This window comes from Ambystoma mexicanum, chromosome 2q, assembly GCF_040938575.1.
Source record: "Ambystoma mexicanum isolate Mex_15411 chromosome 2q, UKY_AmexF1_1, whole genome shotgun sequence".
NCBI lineage: Eukaryota > Metazoa > Chordata > Amphibia > Caudata > Ambystomatidae > Ambystoma > Ambystoma mexicanum.
This window is the reverse complement of record NC_090924.1, coordinates 495,736,229-495,756,977: the sequence shown is the minus strand read 5'-3', so window position 1 is coordinate 495,756,977 and position 20,749 is coordinate 495,736,229. Positions and strand designations below refer to the sequence as shown.

The 20,749-nt window shown below is 46.1% G+C and overlaps 1 protein-coding gene across 1 annotated transcript in view; it reads left to right on the top strand.

Annotated features, from left to right (window-relative positions):
* LOC138569550 (kinesin-like protein KIF19) overlaps window positions 1-20,749 on the top strand; it is a 3,041,213-nt gene that overhangs the window by 229,862 nt on the left and 2,790,602 nt on the right. Inside the window, exon 2 of the mRNA XM_069647615.1 lies at window positions 3,557-3,664. Within this exon, the coding sequence (XP_069503716.1) occupies window positions 3,644-3,664 (21 nt within the window). The 5' untranslated portion in view covers window positions 3,557-3,643. The remainder of the gene's footprint in view (window positions 1-3,556; window positions 3,665-20,749) is intronic.

Sequence of the window (20,749 nt, the reverse complement as noted above, 5' to 3'; positions counted from 1 at the left end):
GAGGAAGAAGACAAAGAGAGCATATTCTTTGTCTCAAGTGTGGAGCTTCTAAGAAGTAGGAACCGACGACAACCAAGTTGAAGTGAACCAGTCTCCAGTCCCTGTCCTCGTGGACACAGGGGTATCGGTGAACGTCATGGCCCGAGAACATTACAACGCCATGGATCAGCCGCCCAGGCCAGTCACATCAAGGGCCCGCATCTTTGCGTTCGGTGGTGTGCAACCCATCCCTCTGGACGGGGCCTTTGTAGCAAAAGTGGAGCACGATGGCTCTCACATCACAGCACGTTTCTACGTGACCCCAGTGAGTAAGAACACTTTGTTGAGTTGTGCAGCGGCTGGGGCTCTCGGCATCGTCAGCTTCGCGTACTCCGTCTACCTGGAAGACATTAATGACTTGCTGGAGAAGCATTGTGCCCTGTTCAAGGGGATTGGGCAGATGGCCGGGGAGCCGGTGCGGCTGCACATTGATGATTCGGTACAGCCGGTGGCCCTCAAACATCAGAGGGTACCTTTCCACCTCCGTGAGCAGGTCGACAAAGAACTGGACAGCCTCGTCGATCTAGACATCATAGAAAAGGTGGAGGGCCCGACTCCCTGGGTGTCCCCCATAGTGGTGGCAAGGAAACTCAAACAACCGGGCGCAGTCCGGATCTGCGTGGACATGAGGATCCCCAACAAAGCCATCAAGAGGGAGAGGCACTTCACACCGATGCTGGATGACATCATTGCGGAGGTGCAGGGCGCTCGCTTCTTCTCGAAGCTCGACCTCCAGGCCAGCTATCACCAGGTCATCCTCCACCCCGAGTCAAGGTACATTACCACCTTCACCACACACCGGGGACTATATCGCTACAAGAGGCTGAGCTTTGGGGTGTCCTCGGCGGCGGAAGTATTTCAGAACATCATTCGGGGTGCCCTAGCTGACCTCGAGGGCGTCCTAAACAAAAGCGACGACATTCTGGTGTCGCAAGGACGGAGGTGGACCACCTGAGGCGTTTGGCAAAAACATTCGAGAGGCTGCAGTCGTGGGACTCACCCTCCATAAGGAGAAGTGTGAATTTCTGCGCCCCTCCCTGGAGTTCTTCGGGTTCGTGTTCAAGGAGGGGGGGGGTGTCTCCTGACCCTAAAAAGGTACTGGACATACAGAAGGCACAACCACCAGAATCTGTGTCGGAAGTGCGAAGCTTTTTGGGCATGGTCATGTACTGTGGGCGGTTCATCAAGAACCTGGCATCCAGGTCTGAGCCTCTCCGGGCCCTGACAAGAAAGGACACCATCTGGAATTGGGGCCCACTGCAGCAGGCGGCTTTTGATGACATTAGAAGTGCCCTCACGGCCGAGGACACGATGTCTTTCTTTGATCCTGCACTACCATCGGAGATCATCGTCGACGCCAGCCCATTTGGCCTGGGTGCTGTGTTGACACAGGTTGACCGTGACGGCGGCGTCCGGCCAGTCGCGTATGCCAGCAAAGCACTGTCAGACGCCGAACAACGTTACTCGCAGATTGAGCGCGAAGCGCTGGCGGTGCTGTGGGGATGCCGCCACTTCCGGCTCTATGTACTCGGACGCCCGGTGACGGTGGTTACTGACCATAAACCACTGCTGCCCATCATAGCAGGGTCGTCATCCAAGCCGCCGGCACGCATTGAGAGGTGGATGCTGGCTCTTTTGGAGTATGGGGTGACCCTGGTTTACCGGCCAGGGGCAAATAACGCAGCTGACTACCTATCCAGACACCCCGGAGCGCCTGGAGAGGGAGACCGTGACACCTGTGAGCAAGAAGCTGAGGAGCCTGTCCAAGTCGTGGTGGAAGCAGCCACGCCGAATGCCATGCCTCTCCAGGAGTTGGAGGCTGCGGCGGCACAGGATGAGTGCTTCAAGGTGCTGAGGCAGTCCATGCAGCAAGGCTCCTGGAAGTCAGCGCTCGAGGCCCTGGCGGGGCGCACTCAGGAGGCCCGGACTGGTTTAGAACAACTATGGAAGGTCCGCGAAGAACTGTCTTTCTCTGCATCGGGCCTGCTACTCCGGGGTGATCAGATTGTAGTCCCCCAGTCAAAGGTGGGGGAGGTGATCGCACTGGCACACCGGGGCCACCAAGGGGCCGCCAAGACCAAGGCCCGCCTCCGGATGAAGGTGTGGTTCCCCGAGCTGGAACGCAAGGTGGATGACTTTGTGGCGGCTTGTGTCTGGTGCCAGGCAGCCTCGCCCTTACAGCGGGAGCCGGTCATCGAGGCGATGCCAAGGGGGACCCATCCGTGGGAGGTGGTTCATGCCGACTTTGGGTCCACCACCATGGGCAGTGTGTGCTTGTTTTACTAGGTTCTTTTGACCTATTGTGAATACTCTGTATACTGCCTAACTCTTCTTGAGGGAAGTCTGACTGCTCAGCCACAGCTACCAAGTGAATCTGTGTGGTACAGACTCCTACCAAGTGGGTTTACTGCCAAACACCTGTAGTCTTAAATCTTTTGCAGTGGTCCCAGAGGGAACTGCACAGGTTTCTGCCTAACAGGCTTTCAAGGCTGTTTGTCCAATCAGCAAATAAACAGCAATTCTCGGGCATTTGTCAGGTGATAAGGACAGGTGCCAATATCCCTTGTTGTTTCTCCTTGATGTATACCCCAGTGTCTCTGAAAAGCTTCAAACCCCTCTCACATTGTGTACACAGTTAAGGGCTAATAGTTAATGTCCCCTCAATCTTCCTGCAACCCCCCTCTGTCACCTGTTTTAAAGCAGCTCCATAACTTCGAATTCAGAATGATGCTGAAACCCTACAGGGTATTCCTTACAGGGAGACCAATGACAGAGGGGAAGAAAAGATAAAATGTGCAGTTTGAATTCCTTGAAGTTCCCCACAAAGTGGGGGTGTTGAGACCATTGGCCTAAAGGGGTGCCTTGTATTTTTTCATTTGGGGGTTTCCAGCAGGTACAAGTAAGAGCACGAATGCTTCTGTGTATTTGGTGGTAGGAGAAAGACAGAGGTTAAAGACACACACCCTAGCACCTCTCCTCACACCCATGCAACACTTGGGGCAGTATGATATACTGATGCTGATACGCACCACTGTGCTGCAAAATAATGTTAAGGTAGACACAACAGCTTTGCTACGGATCTAAAGCTGCTAATGTATTGTTAAATCCGTGGCGCTTGCCTTCTTATTTTAGCGATGGACCAACGTCCTGCCCAGGTCGTCTATCCTTCCTTCCTTCGCCCCTTCCCTTACTCTGTTTTTGTTACTGTTTTTCTTCGTTTTTTATTCTTTCTTCCTCGTTGCTTTAATTTTCTGGTACTGAACGTTCAAGTGTGAGAATGTGTAGTGATTCTGCAGAAGAATGATGCTTTCTCCTAGTACCTTAAATCCTTCAACGTTCCCCTGAAAGGATGGTGTTTCCCTCCTCCCCTTAGCCATCTGGTAAAGGCTAGGTAGAGCTACCAGGGCTTCCTGTCTGTTACTTAGTGCGCTGATGTAAGACTGCCCAGTGGGATTAGAGACTATACAGTTGGCACGCGAGTGAAACGGTGTTTACCTGTCTTGTTTTCTCTTCCCAGCCTGTCCTTTGGGAGGGGGCGTGGCGCTCCAGAATCACGGCCTGAAGGTCCTTTCCATCCAGAGGCTTGGAAGACCAACTTGGAAGCATGAAGGCCCAGCAGCTAGTGGTGAGTAAGGTGCAAGTGTGCGCGAGACGGAGGTGTGGCTTTTACTGGCTGACATACTCAGTAGTATGGCAACACATGAGAGAATCAGGCTGATGGAATGGCGGGCAGAGCTTAAACTCTGACATATATGATTGTAATTAATTGATTTCTTAAATTTCAATATGCGTAACAACAAACATGAATATATTACAATAATGTATTTATTTAGGAGTGTTACAAGGCACATGTTGCATTGTAGTCCCTTTCGATCGCTTGAAAGTTCAGCGGCAGTGTTTATAAGACAAGCATTGGCAATGCCAACAGTTTGGGCTTTTGTGTAGATAGTGCAAAGGCACTTGCAAGGCACTGCTGTAGTGGTATTAAGTGGCCATTCATGGTAGCAGGTGCAAAATGGTGCGAGTGCATGGGCATCTAATTTCAGTGCCTGGGAAATGCCTAATACTTATATTCAAGCTAAAACGTTGACTTTGCCAATGCTTGTTTCAACATTCCTTCAGTGCTTAGAAAAAGAATGGCAGGAGCCAGATCTGGTTAAAACATTTTTACGTTTACAACTCCAATTAAGTCATTAACTCTCAGAAGATTGCTTTGAAAAAACATTACAGGCACTTTAAGTGAAACTTTTGATTGTAGGGTGTGATGAAAGTGAGCTCAAAGAGTTCCCAGGAGGAGGTGTTTTGGGCCCAGAAGGGCAGGAACTGGGTGGCAATGGCCATAGGGATCAGCAGGGCCATGGCAGTCAATGGGTGAACAAATAGCCAAACAACGCCTGCAAACTTTGTGTCCCTCCTCATATGCCATTTCTCCCTAGCTATACTCTAAAATAGTTTTAGCTATAAGGTGGCGCTAAGGGTCACCTTATAGACCCAATTAAAAGGGTAATATGATAATAACAGGGAGTAAGTGGTATTTACAGCCGTGGGTAAAGTACCTCCCATTACAGAAAGAGAACGCCATTTTATGCCAGTAGTAAATGCATTGCCACCAGTAATCCCTAGTGTGAAAAAATAGCCCCTAAAAATGTCTGTAATTGCCGCTGCAAATAATCAGTATTTGCGTCCCATCAGGTGAACACTCTCCCCATAATGCTTCGTCATTTTCCAAGTCTGGAGGGGGTGCTGTGAAAATTATTCTACTTCATTCTCTCTTTCATTCATACTGGGGTGTTCCTCACCTAATACCTCCTCAACCTTAATTTTCAGTAATGCCATTATATACCCACTCTTATGCTGGTGGCATTTACACCAATGGATGATCAGATGACCGAAGCAGGTGGTGATGAGGATGGCGATGAGCACAGGGTTATTTATCTTAAATGCTGCTACAAGCCAGTGGGTGCCCAGGTGAATAATTAATCCAGCCAGGTTGCCGATGAAATGTCTTGCGTTTCTTTTACCATTTTCTCATGTTCTTATTTCCTCTACTGCGTCTGTACTTGTTCCATTTGCAGCATTGTTAGCAGGAATTGTGGTACAGCACGTGCTCCTTATCTTATGGCACAAACCTCCCTCCATCGCTGTCATAAGATCCAAAACGAAAAACAATTTTGAAGGGTCATTAATCATAGGGCCTGTAGTTCTTCACGCACTTCATTGAGTCCCTTTTTGGTTGCATTTACCAGTTGAAGCAGTTCGTGACATGTGATTTGCAACCACTTTGCATTGGCTGCAGCTTTTACACCAGGAAGCAGGAGAGAAATAAAAAAGACAGATGCTGAGCTGAACAATTCCACATGGGGTGGAATATTCTCTAGGCTCTTTATGGATTCCGCCGAGATGTAGTTGCTGCTGGACCTTTTTTTCCTTGTTACCTTGTGTTTGTTTCTTTGTATTTCTGCGGGCACTTTCTCTTCATACACAAACAACTCATTGAGTAGTATGAAGTATGCACCGGGCACAACGAAGGTAGGTAGGATTATGGAAGGTTAGCAGTGCGCACACCTCCTTCCAAACTGGTGGTTGCTGGGCATATTCTCTCGTTCCACACACCCACCAGGTGTCCATCACAGTTGTAGTCCCCTTTTGCAATGCTGCAATGTCCATCGTCCTCCTGTAACCGGTATTCATCCCCAGCATTATTCTTCCATTTGCTCTGAAACACAAAGAATACTGTGTGAGCAGCTTTGTTTTCTGGACCTGGGTTTTCGTTTATCCTTGTTAAAGCATGTACATAACTGTTCCAAAGGTTCTCACATCCTGCATTTATTTTCTTAACCACCCTTTCTTTGAAGCACACCCGTCCTTTTGCTCGACCCTGTGCCATTCCCTTTCCCACTTTCCATTGTGCAGCAGCAAACCCTGCATCAAGGGTCTGGTGCAGCCCCATGGCACATTGTACCCTGTGGAGTTCTTGCAGTATATTATTTTATGGACAGTGGGCACCTGTTTTCCCTTTTGTGCACCTGTTTTCCCTTTTGTGCCCCCTCTTTTACATATTCCAGAACCAGGTGCTTACTCTTCTCCTCCTGGGCCATATTCTCTAGCTGTATGAAGTTGTCCTCGTAGACCTCCCCCCCTCATCAATCCACTTTACTTCCTCTGTATGCTACTGGAACATACCCATAGTCCTGCACAAGGCCATGTGTACCAGACATCCTCCCTCTTCTGCTGTCATCTGTTCTGGCAAGAATTGCTATGGCATTCCTGTGAGTTGTGGGATGAGCGAGCCCACGTAGCATGTACCATTGGTGCTCCCCCACCCCACCTTCTTCATTTCCCAATACCATATATTTTCTGAGGCCATGTGCACTCGCTCCCTGACAATTTTGTAGAATTCTATTGGTCTAGTTATAATTTGCTTGTGCATGTCCCCCTTTTCACCACCAGTACTAAATGCCAGAAAAGAAGGAGACAGAAAACAAAGATGCAGAACAATAATACACTTTTTACATTTACCCCACTCGTCCCTTTATCCCGCCCCCTCTTCTTTTTCCTTGTGCGTCCTCTATTTCTATTGTGGGTCTTCTGTAACACCTTATTATAGTACACAGTCTTAATGTAATTTGGCTAATACTCCACATTAAGTGATTCCTCCTCTTCCCGAAGTGCTGCTGGTATCACAACGAACGCCTAAGTGGTGAATCCAGGCATGTTATTCTTTTATTTTCACTGCCCTGGGTGTTGAGAAAACCACTTCAAAAGGACCACAAAACTGAGGCTCCTTCCACTTTCTTACTGAATTTCGCACATGTACTTTGTACCCTGGACAAAGAGGCTGTGTTTGTGGAAATGCTCGGCAGGCTTGTGCACACTCTTCAATGTTGGTCAGCTCACTTGTAGATTGCTGGACCTGGCACGAGATGTAGCGAAGCACATTGGTCATCTCAATTAAATAGTCTTTAATTTAATTTCCAAGGATTTCTGAGCTAGTGTTAGCATCCAAAATTAAATGTGAAGGAGGGACAGGCGCATGCATTCTCCTTCCTGTTACAATTTCACACACAATAAGGTGGGGCTCCTCAGAAGGTCAGTTCTTAAGGGCGAAAGTGTAAGAGGGAAGTAAATAAAACAATTTCGCCAATGGTAGTGGTTAGCTTAACCAAGCACTCTTTTAGTAATCCATTCTCTCCACAATCCCGTTTGCCTGCGACCGGTAAACTGGGAAAAGTTTGTGTTTGATCCCTCAAAGAGATTGTTGGCGACGTGTTGGCCATTATCTGACCTTATCTCCTCACATAGACCCCATCTTGGGAATACTTCCCTCACTACGAACTTTGCAGCCGATTTTGCATCATTATTTGCATAGGACAACGTGAAAATGGACAGACCAATACGATTAGGTAGCTGTAGGAGGCACATCATTCTTGCATGTCAACATAATTGATATGCAAGTGCCCTTCCATCTGTGGTATTGTTCCCCGCAAAGTTTTCAAAGTATGGCCGGACAGAAACTGTTTGCAAACCATAACATTTCCCATGAACTCATTCACTCGCTCATGCATGTTTGCAACGTACCATCCCTCACTCAGTTCTGCAGCTATACTTTCTTTGGAAGCATGGGTGGGGAAATGTAGCCATTCTAAAGCTACGTTTAACAATTTTCTGGGCATTTCAGGCTTTCCTGTGCTATTCTGACCCAAATAAGGGCTGTTGGTTACAGGGAACATCCTCTTATTATCCATAGTTCTTTTTCCCCTTTTGCCACCTCTCCTTGTAATTCTATTATGTGTACTATGGGGATTGTGTTAAAGTTTTTGTCCCTTTCTTCCACCCCACTCGTCTTCCTTTCGGCTGCAATGAGTGGCACCTTTTCCCCTTCTCCGGGGTATCTATGAAAACCCCCTCCCACCTGTATGTATGCGGCTGCTTTTGCTGCTCCGTTGGCCATTTCATTCCCCATTGAAATCCTGTCTTGTTTGCCTGTGTATGTGGTGCATTGTATTATCGCCACCTCTACTGAAACTTTTAGGGCCTCAATTAATTCTTTTAGTAGTTCTGCATGTTGTACGGTGGATCTGTCACTTCTTTTGAATCCCCTCCTTTCCCACCGTGCCAGTCCTGAATGGATAGTCGACGTGACATAGGCAGAGTCGGAAAAGATGTTTGCTGCATGCCCTTCCATCATTTTTAGGGCTCTTATCCCCACTAATTCTGCTGCCTGTGCTGAATAATGTGAAGGTAGTCGCTGCTGAGATGCTATTACATATTCCCCGGTATATGCAGCACACTTCTGCCGCACCAGTATGTCTCCTTCCTGTCTCTGGGTCAATACTTGATGACCCATAAATATAGTCTATGTATGCTCCTTCTATTTCTTCCTCCTGTACTTGTACGTTCTCGTCCATCCTGTCCATGTGTGCTACATGTATGTAATCTCCTTCATGTGTAGGTTCTGCTAGGTAGATTGCTGAGGGACCACCTTACCGCCTCTATGGCTGTGCTGGTTAATATGACTTCACATCCTGATGCTCTTTGGGTAGTAAGTGTACTTTTTGATTTCTCAAGAATGGCGTATAATGAGTGTTCCACGTACACCCCGTGGTAATCGTTGATGCCTTCTCAATTGCATATGCTCCAGCCGCAAACGATTGCTTGCAAGGGAAGTGTTCTTGGATTACTGGGTCTATGCTTCCAATGTAGAAAGATAGTGGTTGATGTCCCTGCAACTTCTTTTGTGTGAGGACAACCAGCATCACTGAGCCATTTGAATGCAAAAACAAAAACTCATTTTTCGCTGTAATTTGGGGTAACTAACTGGTGCATGTGCCAGTGCGTCTTTCAGTTCGGTGAAAACTTTCATTCATTTCAGATGTCCATTTTAGGTCGGTTTTCTCTTGTTTTGCTTACTTAAGGTCCTGCAGTTGGGGTTTCTTGATTGTGTCATAATCAAATACCCATGCTCTGCAGTAATTGCATAGACCTAGAAACCTTTGCATCTCTTTCACCGTTCATGGGCGGGTGGTGGAATGAATGGCCTGTATCCTTTCGGGTGTTATTCTACGCCCTTCAATGGATATTATTTGCCCCAGGCACACAACCTCTTCTAGGCAATACTGTAATTTTGCCTTATCCACCTTATACCCTTTCTCTGCAAGTAGTGACAAAACATGTACTGAGTCTGTACTATACTCTTCCTCTCTCTCACTGCATATGAGCAGATCGTCAACACACTAAATCACAGTGTTTGATGTTTGCACATTGTATAGATCCATTTGTATTATCCTATTGAAAATACTGGGTGACTCGCAGTAACCCTTGGGCAAACAAGTGTGTTCAATTCTAGTTCTGCGATACGTGAAGGCGGTCAAATATCTTGATTCTGGGTGCAGGCAGAAGGCATTTTTCAAGTCAATGACCGTGAAGTACTTTGCCTTCAATGGGATTTTGCACAATATTGTGGCAGAGTTTGGAACCACAGGAAATTTTGCTTCTACCACTTAATTTAGGGGGCGCAAATCGTGGATGAAGCGCCATGACCGTCCTTTGTTTTCTTTACCGGATAAAATCCTGTGATACAGGTTGATGTAGATGTCTGAATTATCCCTTGCTGCCATAATGCGTCCAAAGTAGAATATATCCCTGCTTCTCTGGTCAATGGGTATTGTTTTGCCTGGGGCAGCAGGGCCCCTTGTTTCGGTTTTATTTGTACTGCCCCAATCCCTTACAGTACCCCGACATTGTGAGGTCCCTTGGTCCATAACTCATCCAGCACCCTTTTGAAATCTCCCTCTGTTTGTTTATTTTCCTTCTTCACTAATTGTGTAAAAATGGGAAAAACAATTCCAATATCTGAACTTGGCAAGATATCTGTATCTGGAACACCATTTCTCCTTCCTCCTCCTCATTGGCGAACAACTGTTCATCCGATACGCCTGTAATTGTCAAGGTGGGGTCAATGCACATCACTGTTCGCCAGTCCATGTTGTCATCGTCTGTTCCAAACAAAATCACCATGTCTTTGCGTATTACTGCTTCTTCCAGCTGTAACGCCATTGTTTTCCCTTTTAAGTCATCCTTCTGGCACTGTGGTCTGAATAGGAATTCCGAAGCTGGTCGGAACGCCTTCCCCTGTATTCCCGGGACCCATACTAGCAGAACTTTGACCCCGTACAGGAACATGCTGTGGTATAGTGGCAGTGCTCGCAAGGTGCTTTGTGCATGAGCTGCCAAGAGAAGAGCTGCTACCCGGGCATAGTAAATGCTGGGCGTGGAGCACACCATCCCTTTCTCTGTGAACAATATGGTTGCATTCAGTTTGTTGAGCAGGTCTCTCCACAAGATATTGATGGGTGTGTCTTTGGAGTACAGTAAGGGAGCTACGAGGTGTTGTGTCCCTATGGTTAATGGTAAATCTTTTGTTACTGGAACTGCGACCACCACCCCCAGAAAAGCCCTGCGTATCCATCACTTTGTTAGATAATGGGAATCCCCCCTCCCGGATGCAGGATTTGGTTGCTACTTTATCTAGGAGAAACTAGAACTCTCTTGGTCCGATTTTCACTACCACCTCGGGTTCCTCTTCCCGGTCGTTAGTTACTGCTAGGACTGGACACGCTCAGAGTTTCTGTGGGCCCCCCTATTGATGTGTGTTATTCAGCGGGAAGGGGAACGGGTTCCCTCCTACCATGCTGACCCTTGTGTAATGGGGTATCACTTTTTGCCCAGCACCAAAGTGGTTCTGTTTGCTACTGCGGGTGGCTCAACCATCACTCGGAGCGTTATCCCACTGTCTTTTTCTATTTTTTTCTATTTGTTTTTGGTTTTTACAAAGAAAACCTTTACAAAAAATGCGAAAACACTTGTTTACAACCGAAATACAAATAATCTAGACCACCAAGGGTGACTAGGGAAGATAAATCCAGCTCATCGATCGTGCTCACTAAAAGACCCATGGCTTAACAGTTCACTAATATAGAACAGTTTTCTAAAATGTGTACTATTGCAGCAGTGAGCATAATTTCTTGACCAGTAATAAGTCTATCTCAAAAGGAATCCTGTGCTAAGCTCTCCTCTCTAGTTACAAATCTCCCCAACAACTGTAATCTTGTGTCCCATGTGCCTTCGCACTCCAACAGCAGATGTTTGAGTGATTGTAAGTTCGGGGAGTCACAGTGCCTGCAAAGTTTTTTTGCTCTATCACCCTGGTTTCTTTGAGCCAAGATTTCCCCCGTATAAACTATGTTTAATCTGAGCCTAAGAAAGTCATTTCTTATACTTCGTTCAGGAAATTTTTGGAGGTAACATGGAAGAGTGCCAAGTTTTCTCTCTATCTTCAGAAAGAGATTTGGTGGATTAAGATTCCTAACTCCATCAATTGTTTGGATCCAGTCGCTCGTTTCAAGTTGTTTTTTAACCTTCATAGGGTTTTGAATAAGCGTTTCTGTAGTTAGATCCAACCTGAGCAGGATACCTCTCACTTTTCCCTCTAAACCAGGAAGTTGTTTCGATTTTGCTTTTTTAAGATGTTCATTTGCGTCGAAGTAAAGAATAGTCACACTTGCTGTTATTATGTTGCGGTAAAGAGACAGGAGTTTCCAATCCGCTCGACAGGCCAGGGAAATCAAGCCCAGTTCGAATCTCAAACTGACGAGTGGGGTACACAATGGAAGATGCAGTGTTGTTTTCCACAAGCGACCCTCGATTTTGTTCCAATCATAGTTCCAAAGCAGAGGTTTTGCTTCCAAGCCATAAAGGAGAACTGGGACTGCTTTGCCTATATAGAATTTGATGAGTGGAAGTATTGAAAATGTACACAATTTTCCATTCAAATTCTTCATCTGAGCAGTAATTCTAGAGGTCTTTTCAAATATAACCGGTATCACTTTGTTCAAGGTTGGGGAAGCTAAGATTTCGTAGCCCAAGTAAGAGAGCGCATCAATCTGAGGAATTACCTTACCGTCCAAGATCCAGTTCCTAGGGGACAGATTTTTCTTGGGGTGTTTGAATATAAGTATCTTGGACTTTAATGGGTTAATTATAAGGCCATTTAGTTTGGCATATTCGCTTAGTCTGGACAAGAGCTGCTGCAGACCAATCGCTGGACCATCCAACAGGACAAGATCGTCCGCATAGGCCAACCAATGTATTCTTCTACCATTTATCCTAGGACATACCATCGAAGCAGAGGCTAGGAAATCTCAGAGGTCTGACAGGAACAGGTTAAAGAATAAATGGGCACCCAAACACCCTTGCCGAATTCTCTTGAGTACCTGTATTACCTCCGAAAGATTGCCGAAATCATCCAGCCTCACCCTAACAGCTCTATAAGCATGGCCAACAGGGGTGCTGGAATCCTGCAGCTATAGAGCTTCTGCCAGAGGAGGGACCTGTCCACTAGGTCAAATGCTTTGGACAGGTCGAGCCAGGCCCCAAATAGCGGAGTACCCTCCTTCTCATTGGTTCTTTCACTAAGTAGGTTCATGAAGAGTCTATTTAAGCTGGTGGAAAGTCCTTTCCTGAAGCCCGTTTGATGCTGGGAGAGGATCTGTTTAGAGTCCACCCACGACATAAGTTCTTTCAGAAATAGTTGCATGAAGAGTTTGCTGTCTATATCCAGGAGGGCGATAGGTTGATAGCTTGCTGGACTTAACCTATCACCCCCCTTAAAGAATGGGATAATTAATGCACTCTTCCATGAAGGAGGATATATCCTGTTCTTAAGGATTTCCTGAAAGAGATGGTACAGAACCTTTGCCCATAATTTATGCTGATTTTTTAACACCTGATAGGTGAGTCCATTAGGCCCAGCCGCCTTTGACATGGAAGAGGAAGCTATGAGCTCCTCGATATCTTGTTCATTAAATGTCAATGCCCAGCTGGAAGTAGGCACAATGAACTCTCTGGATCCCGGATGTTCAAAATTTTTGGACAAGTAGTCCACCCAATTATGCTCTGGAATCAGGTTGCATAGGGAACTATTATAGCCAGTCTCAAGTTGATTTAGCGCCTCCCAAAAATTTCTACAGTTGTTAGCATTAAGGAAGTAGAGCATTCTCTCCCCATCTTCTTGCAGTTTTTGATGTTTGTGGTTCTTTGTCCAATTTCTGTAGGATTGTTTAACCTTCTTAAGTTTTTGCATGCAACCGAAGGCGTCCTCTACTTCATTTTTCCTTATAAGACGGAGTGTTTGTCGCAGGGTTCTCTTCTTTTTGTGTGTTTCTTCATCGAAGTGATGGAAATGTGTTTGTTTGCCTGCAGCCTTTACCTCGCTTGGAAGACAAATGGACCACACAAAGTTCCCAAATTTCTCTGGGTGGAATTCCTCTATCCACACTGAAGATGGAACTGCTTCGAGAAGTTTGTTCAGCTTTTGTCCTCCATGTTTATATTTAACCACTCTCAGTTTTCCCTTTGAGCCTTCAAATTCCTGAGAGGTGAGATGATTACGGGGTTTCTGTATTTCCGAAAACTTGCATGGTCACTGCCTCCTTCCCAATAGACTAGGGCAATGAACTGTGAGAACCGATGTTACGAAGATGTAATCCAGTGTGGATTGAGAGGACCCTTGGCGCCATGTAGGATCTCCTGTTTCCACACCCCTATTTTTCTCATGTATCCTTTCAAAATCCCAGGATGAAAGGAAATCCCACCAGTATTTACCCTTCCGCAGTGTACTCGGCTTGGGTTGCCTAATCCTCACACTCCCTGGGTTGATTTGATCTACATTGAAATCCCCTGCTAGAATGATGTGGGCTCCTCATAATCAATCTTCACCGCCATGAGTATAGAATGTAAAATTTCTGTGAACTCTTGGAGATTTGTGCTGGCTGGATTCCAATAAATATTAATAAGCACCAGGGTGGCGCGAGGTACATCTAGTTCTATCTCTACTTTACAGGCTTGTATGCCCACCACGTTATTGCACAGGGGTACAGTTTCTTTAATACTGGAGTTTTTGAGTACTATTAAAAGTCCTCCTGCTGGTCTCCCTTTCAATTTTTGTGAAGCCGCGAGATTTAAAACTGTGAAACCCTCTATCTCAATGGGGTTAACGAGCCAGGTCTCCTGCAATAACAAAATATAATTATTTTGCAGCAGATCCTTTTTTAGTTTCTTTTTTTTTTAAGAAGCTAGGACCTTTCGTGTTCCAAGAGACTAGACTTAAACCCTTTGTCTAAAGACTATTTTGCTCCTCCCCAAGTTTCAAAAAGATTTGTGAGATGATCTCAGGGAGTTTTGTTATGAGATTCTCATTTAACTTAAACCCAGGTGCCATACTCCCTGGTGGCTCTTTCGATGTTCCGACCACTCCTACGAAGTTGGATGCATCCTCCGATCCCATTCGTATTGTATTAGAGTGATTTCTGGGCCTGTCTTCCTATTCTGATACATATACCAGCAGGCCTGCTCTAGCCAACTCACTTTTGTTACTAAAAAGGGCCTGTTGGGCTCTTCTTGAGTTTAGACCAAACTCCACGTAATATTTGTCATCGATTGCCAGGAATTTAACGTACTCTATGTCTTCTGAGGCAAAGAGAAACAGATTGTAGTTTTTCTTAATTTCCAACAGTAAGACTGATCTGCAGAGTGATGTATACTTATTGGGTCTCTCAAGTCTTAACCAAGCCTTTGGGATTGTAAAGTTTACCATTTCTGGTTCCGCTTTTCTTGCAGTTGTAATATAATGGAATCCGTCTAACTCCTCTCTTTCTCCACCCTGGGGGAGAGATTCAAGATTTCTGGATTTCCCCCAGCCATTCCGACAGTCAGCTTCACTTAGTGCAGACCTCGTTGCCACCTCATCATGAATAAGGGGTGGCTGGGGGGTGCAATTCTAATATTGTAAGTACTGGTTTCGCCACTGATTTTAAAAAAATAGGAGCCAGTTTGATTTTAATGTTTCAGATTTCTTGTGAGTCCTCACAGCTGGTTTTATTTCTTTTCTCCTTTTGAGCCTTATTTTTTTAAAAAATATTGGGGCTATCTTGATGTTTATATGGCCCACTGTTGGATTTTGATTGTCTGGGGCTGCAATCAGGGAAGATGTAGGTTCAGTTTGCATGCCAACATTTGAAGTTTGTACCTTAGTGCCATTTGATCCTTCAATACTTCTTGCAGGAGCCTTTTTTTCCATTTATGCTGGGACCCCATTTGCTGATACTGGGTTTGATAGAGTTTATGATATGAGAGGATTCTATGACCGAAGATGTGGCAGCAGTGGGTTCTAAAGATTTCTCCTTGAGAGGTATTGCCAACTTTTTCAGGAATAAGTTTGTTCCTGTTTTTTTAGGGGCTGTTTTCTTTTGGTTCTTAGATTTTGTCAGAGTTTTCTCCAGCTGCGGATGTAAAAGGGTATCCATGGAACTGCCCCTCTTTTTCCGCTTTTGCTACTTTCTTCTCTGGGGAGTTCTGGGAAGCCCCAAAACTCAAGTTTGCTTCACCAATCGAACAGTCATGAGGGTTTTTGGCATTTGCTTTTAGTGACCTCTCCAGGATCTCTTCTATTCCTTCAATGTCTACATTTGCTAGTCTTCTAAATTCTTCTAAGACTGAGTCTGACAACGGGGTATCATCAAAACAATCGATAGGACCCTCTTCAATTAGAGTCTGACTCTGGTTTTTAAAGTTTTGAATTTCCAAGGGGAGATTTTTTAAGAGCTCTTGTGTTACGACATTAGCCTTTGCCTCCTCCTTTAATAAGATGTACATTTGGGCGATGTCCAGCCCTTGTTTCACTCCCTCTATTTGTGAGTCTTTTATGATAGGAATCAAAATAGTATTCATGATATTGTTCAGCGCGTCATTGTTGATTCATTCTTTGAGACTTCATTAGAGAGTTCCAGCAAAAGACCTGCTTGGGTTTGTACTTCTGTTTTTAGAAGTTCAAACACTGAGACCAGAGAGTTAAGAACAACACTCAAAGCTGCCAGTGTGCTTTCACTAGCCGAAGAGGGCGCCTCTGAGGATAAAATTGTGGGCTCTTCTTGTTGATCCTGAGTTCCAGTCAGTCTTACTCTGTTTTCTGAAATATTGTTCGATGACAACGGAATTACCTGGGGACGTTCTGTAGCAGGAGTTCTTTCGACGTCCTCATGGTTTTGATCAGAAAGCTGCCAGGTAATATCTGTTAATTCAGCTAGGTCGTTGGTACTCCTTTTTCTGAGAAAATGGTCATTAATTCTGCTCTGGATTTTTTTGTAGTTAAAGTGTATTCCAACCCTCTTTTCCAACCCTTTTGAATGAGAGATGAGGGAATAATTGCCTCAGTTATCTGCTGTCTGTCTGTGTGAATGAGGGCATGAGTGATCACTGGAGCTGGCTGCGATGGGCCTGGGGCGGAATAATTAGACACTACTGGCCCTGCCACACCCTCTCCACCCAAATATGAGCCGTCCTGGTCGGCCATGTCTTCCATTAAGGGTGAGCTCCGAAGTCTCATTTGTGGCCAAACAAGTAGGATATAAATGGATCGGTTAGGTAGTGGGTGTGCTTAAGAAAGCAAATTTACAGTATGGGCTACGTGAGTGTAATGAATAATAATCTGCTTCAAAAGTACCTTATGCGCCACAGCGCCAAACAGTCGCACAACAGTCACCGGACTTTACCCCTGTCTGGCTCAACGCCGCTCAGGCGGTTCACTCTGGGCTTTGAAGTTGGTGAAAAACACGTGATGTATCACGTGTGCAGTACAGCCCCCGCCTCCTCCAGGAAGCGAACGACCACCAGCAAGAACCCCTTGTCGGCTCGCAATGCTGGGATTCAACAGCTGGTAACGATCGTTTTAGCACAGAAATTAGTTCTCAGGCAGCAGCACTCGCCGCTCAGGCGGTTCACTCGAGGCTTGAAGTTGGTAAAAAATACATGATGTATCACGTGTGCAGTACAGGCCCCGCCTCCTCCAGGAAGCGAACGGCCACCAGCAAGAACCCCTTGTCGGCTCGCAATGCTGGGATTCGAACAGCTGGTAACGATCGTTTTAGCACACAAATTAGTTCTCAGGCAGCAGCACTCGCCGCTCAGGCGGTTCATTCTGGGCTTTGAAGTTGGTGAATAACACGTGATGTATCACGTGTGCAGTACAGGCCCTGCCTCCTCCAGGAAGCAAACGGCCACCTGCAAGAACCCCTTGTCGGCTCGCAGTGCTGGGATTCGAACAGCTGGTAACGATCGTTTTAGCGCAGAAATTAGTTCTCAGGCAGCAGCACTCATGGGGGCTTCTCTCCTCCTTGCTATGCTGGCACATGCGCTGGTTGTAATTGCCCTGGAGGATACTGCATCTGAAGCCCCTGCTGTTGTGCTACTTGGGTTGCCTGTTCCTGTTGTATAAATGGACAGGTGTGCGCCACATGTCCCATGTTCTGACATATGTAGCATGGTACGAAAAACGTGTATCCTGCTCCTCAATACCCCTCTCTTCCTAGTTGTGAAAACCCTCTTCCTATTGGGAAGTTTCCCCCATGCATGTAATTCCCCTGTGGTGGTGTTCCACATTGTGGTCCATACTGCGGCTGCATGTAACCTCCTTGTTGTGGTGTTTGTCCTATGGGAAACACCCCGTGGTGCTGGCACCACAACAGTGGCTGGCACTAACTCCTTCCATGGTGTATTTGGCCAGTTTCTTTTGTACTAATTTGTTTCTGCCTTTGTGGCATGCTCGGCTGCCTGCCTCTCGCTCTCCTGCTTCCTCTTACAGTAATGTACTATTGTTGCTTGTATCTCGGGTCAACCATTAGCTTATATACCCACTATCGTATCCAAGGAAGCCTGTACCTCTGTTGACAACCTTTTACTAGTATGTGATAGAACAATGGTATGCATTCGTCCAGGGACCTTCGCGTCTATTGGGTCCATAAATCCTGAACTTTCTTGATATATTCAGCTGGGTCACTGCCACCTTTCATTTTATAAGCCTTCTCTGTCCCCAGGTCATAGCTGTCTGCATACATGCTTCTTAGACCCTCCCAGACATGTGCTGGATAATTGTGAAATGGAGCTCCATCATGAGCATTGGTGCTCAGTTTCACTCCTTTATAGCCAGCCTGATTCTAAATGTTATTAGCCTGTTCTCCTTTAATTGTGGCAAACAAACGTTTCATATCCCCTATGGCCAGCGTTACCCCTGATGTCTTTTTCTCGAGTGCCTGTATCTATTTACTGGCCCATTTACTAGGGAGGGCAGTCTACATATTAGGTTGTCCGGGCCATTGTTTGCCAGGACACATAATATTCTACCCCTAGTCCCTTCGCTAGTAAAGGCATTACCCATGTCTTAAGTCCCATCCCTCACTCTCTGGCAGCTTAACCCCATTTTTACCTTCCCTTTCCTACTACGCAAGGAGGTGGACCAGTCCCTGTCACAAACATCACTGTCCTGTTGTTTCAGCTCTTTTCTTCCCCTTTGCCTAAGTTTGTTCGGTGTCCATTTGTCACTGTCCCATCACCCATTCATCTCCTAATAACCCTTCCTCTGCTTCTTCCTCATCCACGTCATCGTTTTTCTTTGTTTCTTCCTCTTTGTCCTCCCCATCTACTTGGAATTGTGTTCTTCCCGATACCCATTCTCCCTTATCCCCCTTGCTCTTCCTTCTCTATCAACCATTCTGCTCCACTAAATAACACATCCACCTTTTGGCACGCATGCTTTTAGATCTCTGATAGATATTTTTTTTGCCCCGCATGTGCATCTCCTCTCTTTGTGCTTCTTTCTCTTTTCCCCCACTGTTTTTCTCTTGTCCCCCTTTGAGGTTTCCCAGCGAGGGTTAGAATACCCTGCGGCTGGTTCTAAGGTTGGGGGTGGAAGGATAGCTCAAGGGCAACATGTTTGTATTGGAAGCAAGACAAAGCTGTGCAACACTGGTTCGATTCCCGGGCTTAGAAACCACGTATTGGTATTAAGTCTGTTGTAAAAGAACAATTATAATTATAAGGTCAAGTACTAACCCATAAAGCGGGGGTAATGAGCTTGGACCACCCCTGCCACTGTCTCTTCTTCTTCTTTCTTCAATTTTTCCCCTTTAGTCTCCTCGTATAATTTCCACAGACCCAATATGTTTTGCCTGCTTTTTAGCTTAGAGTCTTTATATTTCGTTAATGGGTACGAGAACATATTCTCTATTATCTTACTGTCAAATTTCCCTTCCCCAGGCCACACATGGAAATACTGGCCTGCAGTCTCCAAGGCCCACTGGAAATTATATTTTAATAGTTAATCACGATACTGGGGCAATTTGCAGCACATGTGGTCTAGGGGGCTGTCCACATAACCCGTGATTTCCTTTCTTTTTATTCTACTACCCTGTATTCCCCCCTCCTTCTTTTCTCCCAACTCTTCCCCCTTTTTTTCTTTTATTCCCAATCACACCTCTAAATGTTCACTCTGCCTACCAGGGACTCCACTCGTTCGCAATGGCCCTCTCCATAGGCCCAACCACTCACTGAAAGTTAGTACTAGACAGCCCTCTCCACAGGCTCACTGTTCCCTATGTTAGCACAAGAGTGTCCAGTGTCTAACCATATATCACCGGCACACTCCTACTCTTGAAATGCAAAAAGCCTGCTATTTTACATGAGCTACCTCTTGGTGTTGACCCGTCCACCATGAGCCCTCAGCACTGAATGACTCTAACTACCACACGCGTGTCCCTTTCTACAAAAAACAACACAACTCATACCCCCAATGACGCAACTATACAATTGCCTGCATTACATGCCATTCCTGTCTAACGGAGTTGCCACACACTTAAGCACCTCTCCTGCTCTACCGCAGGCATGCCCACACCAGCGCCCACTCCCTATCAGGTGCTATGCTCTAAAATCTACACTGCTATGGCCTATCGTACTCCCTTCTCTGAGGATGTGTCCTATACACCGTAAAAATAATTTATCCCTCCCACTACCATAGACCTGCACTGTTATGCAGCATCTTCTTGCACGGTTATACTCAAGTCCTGGATATTCTCGAGTCCCCTCGGCACTCAGCCTCCACTGTGGGCTCCCCCTTTCACTGAGCGCGGGACGGCACTCGGGACCTGGCAGACCTTTGTGAACTCTGCGTCTGCAGAGCCTCCTCGTGATGCGCAGTGCACAGGTCTGCGGTCGCCAGACCCGCGCCCCCAGGGAGGGCGGCCTGGATTCCATCAGCAGTACACAGAGCACTGAGATATCTCGCCGGGGCCTCCAAAAATGTAGTCGGGTCCACCAATTGGAGCATAATAAAACCATGTACTCAAAAACTAGAGCCAACACTGTACAAGAAGCAACGCTGTTTATTATAGCTGGATGAGCACAAATCAACCAGAACAGTGCATAAACTCTGATCGAGTGGCTGACATCTGAATGGATTACAAACAGTAGTTTCATATCTTACGTTGATTAGTAATGTGTAATTGAAGCAACCAATTTAACAGTTTCCCATTACAATGCCTCCCCATTTGGTACCCCATTTACTCACACCCCACCCTGCAACAACTTATTATTGCAACAACTTATTATTACTAAAGTAACATTTGTGCTGACTGCCGGAACTTTTAATATACTGGTCAGCACCATTGAGAATGGAACATGAGACACCCTGCAGCTCGTGGGAAAGGGGACATTGACACAATACCTGTTGGATGGTGGCCTTTGCAATTTCTGTGGTGGATACTTTGGAGGCTGGCCACCTCCCCAGAGCTCAAGAACTTTACGTTTGATTGGTTCTCCCAGGACC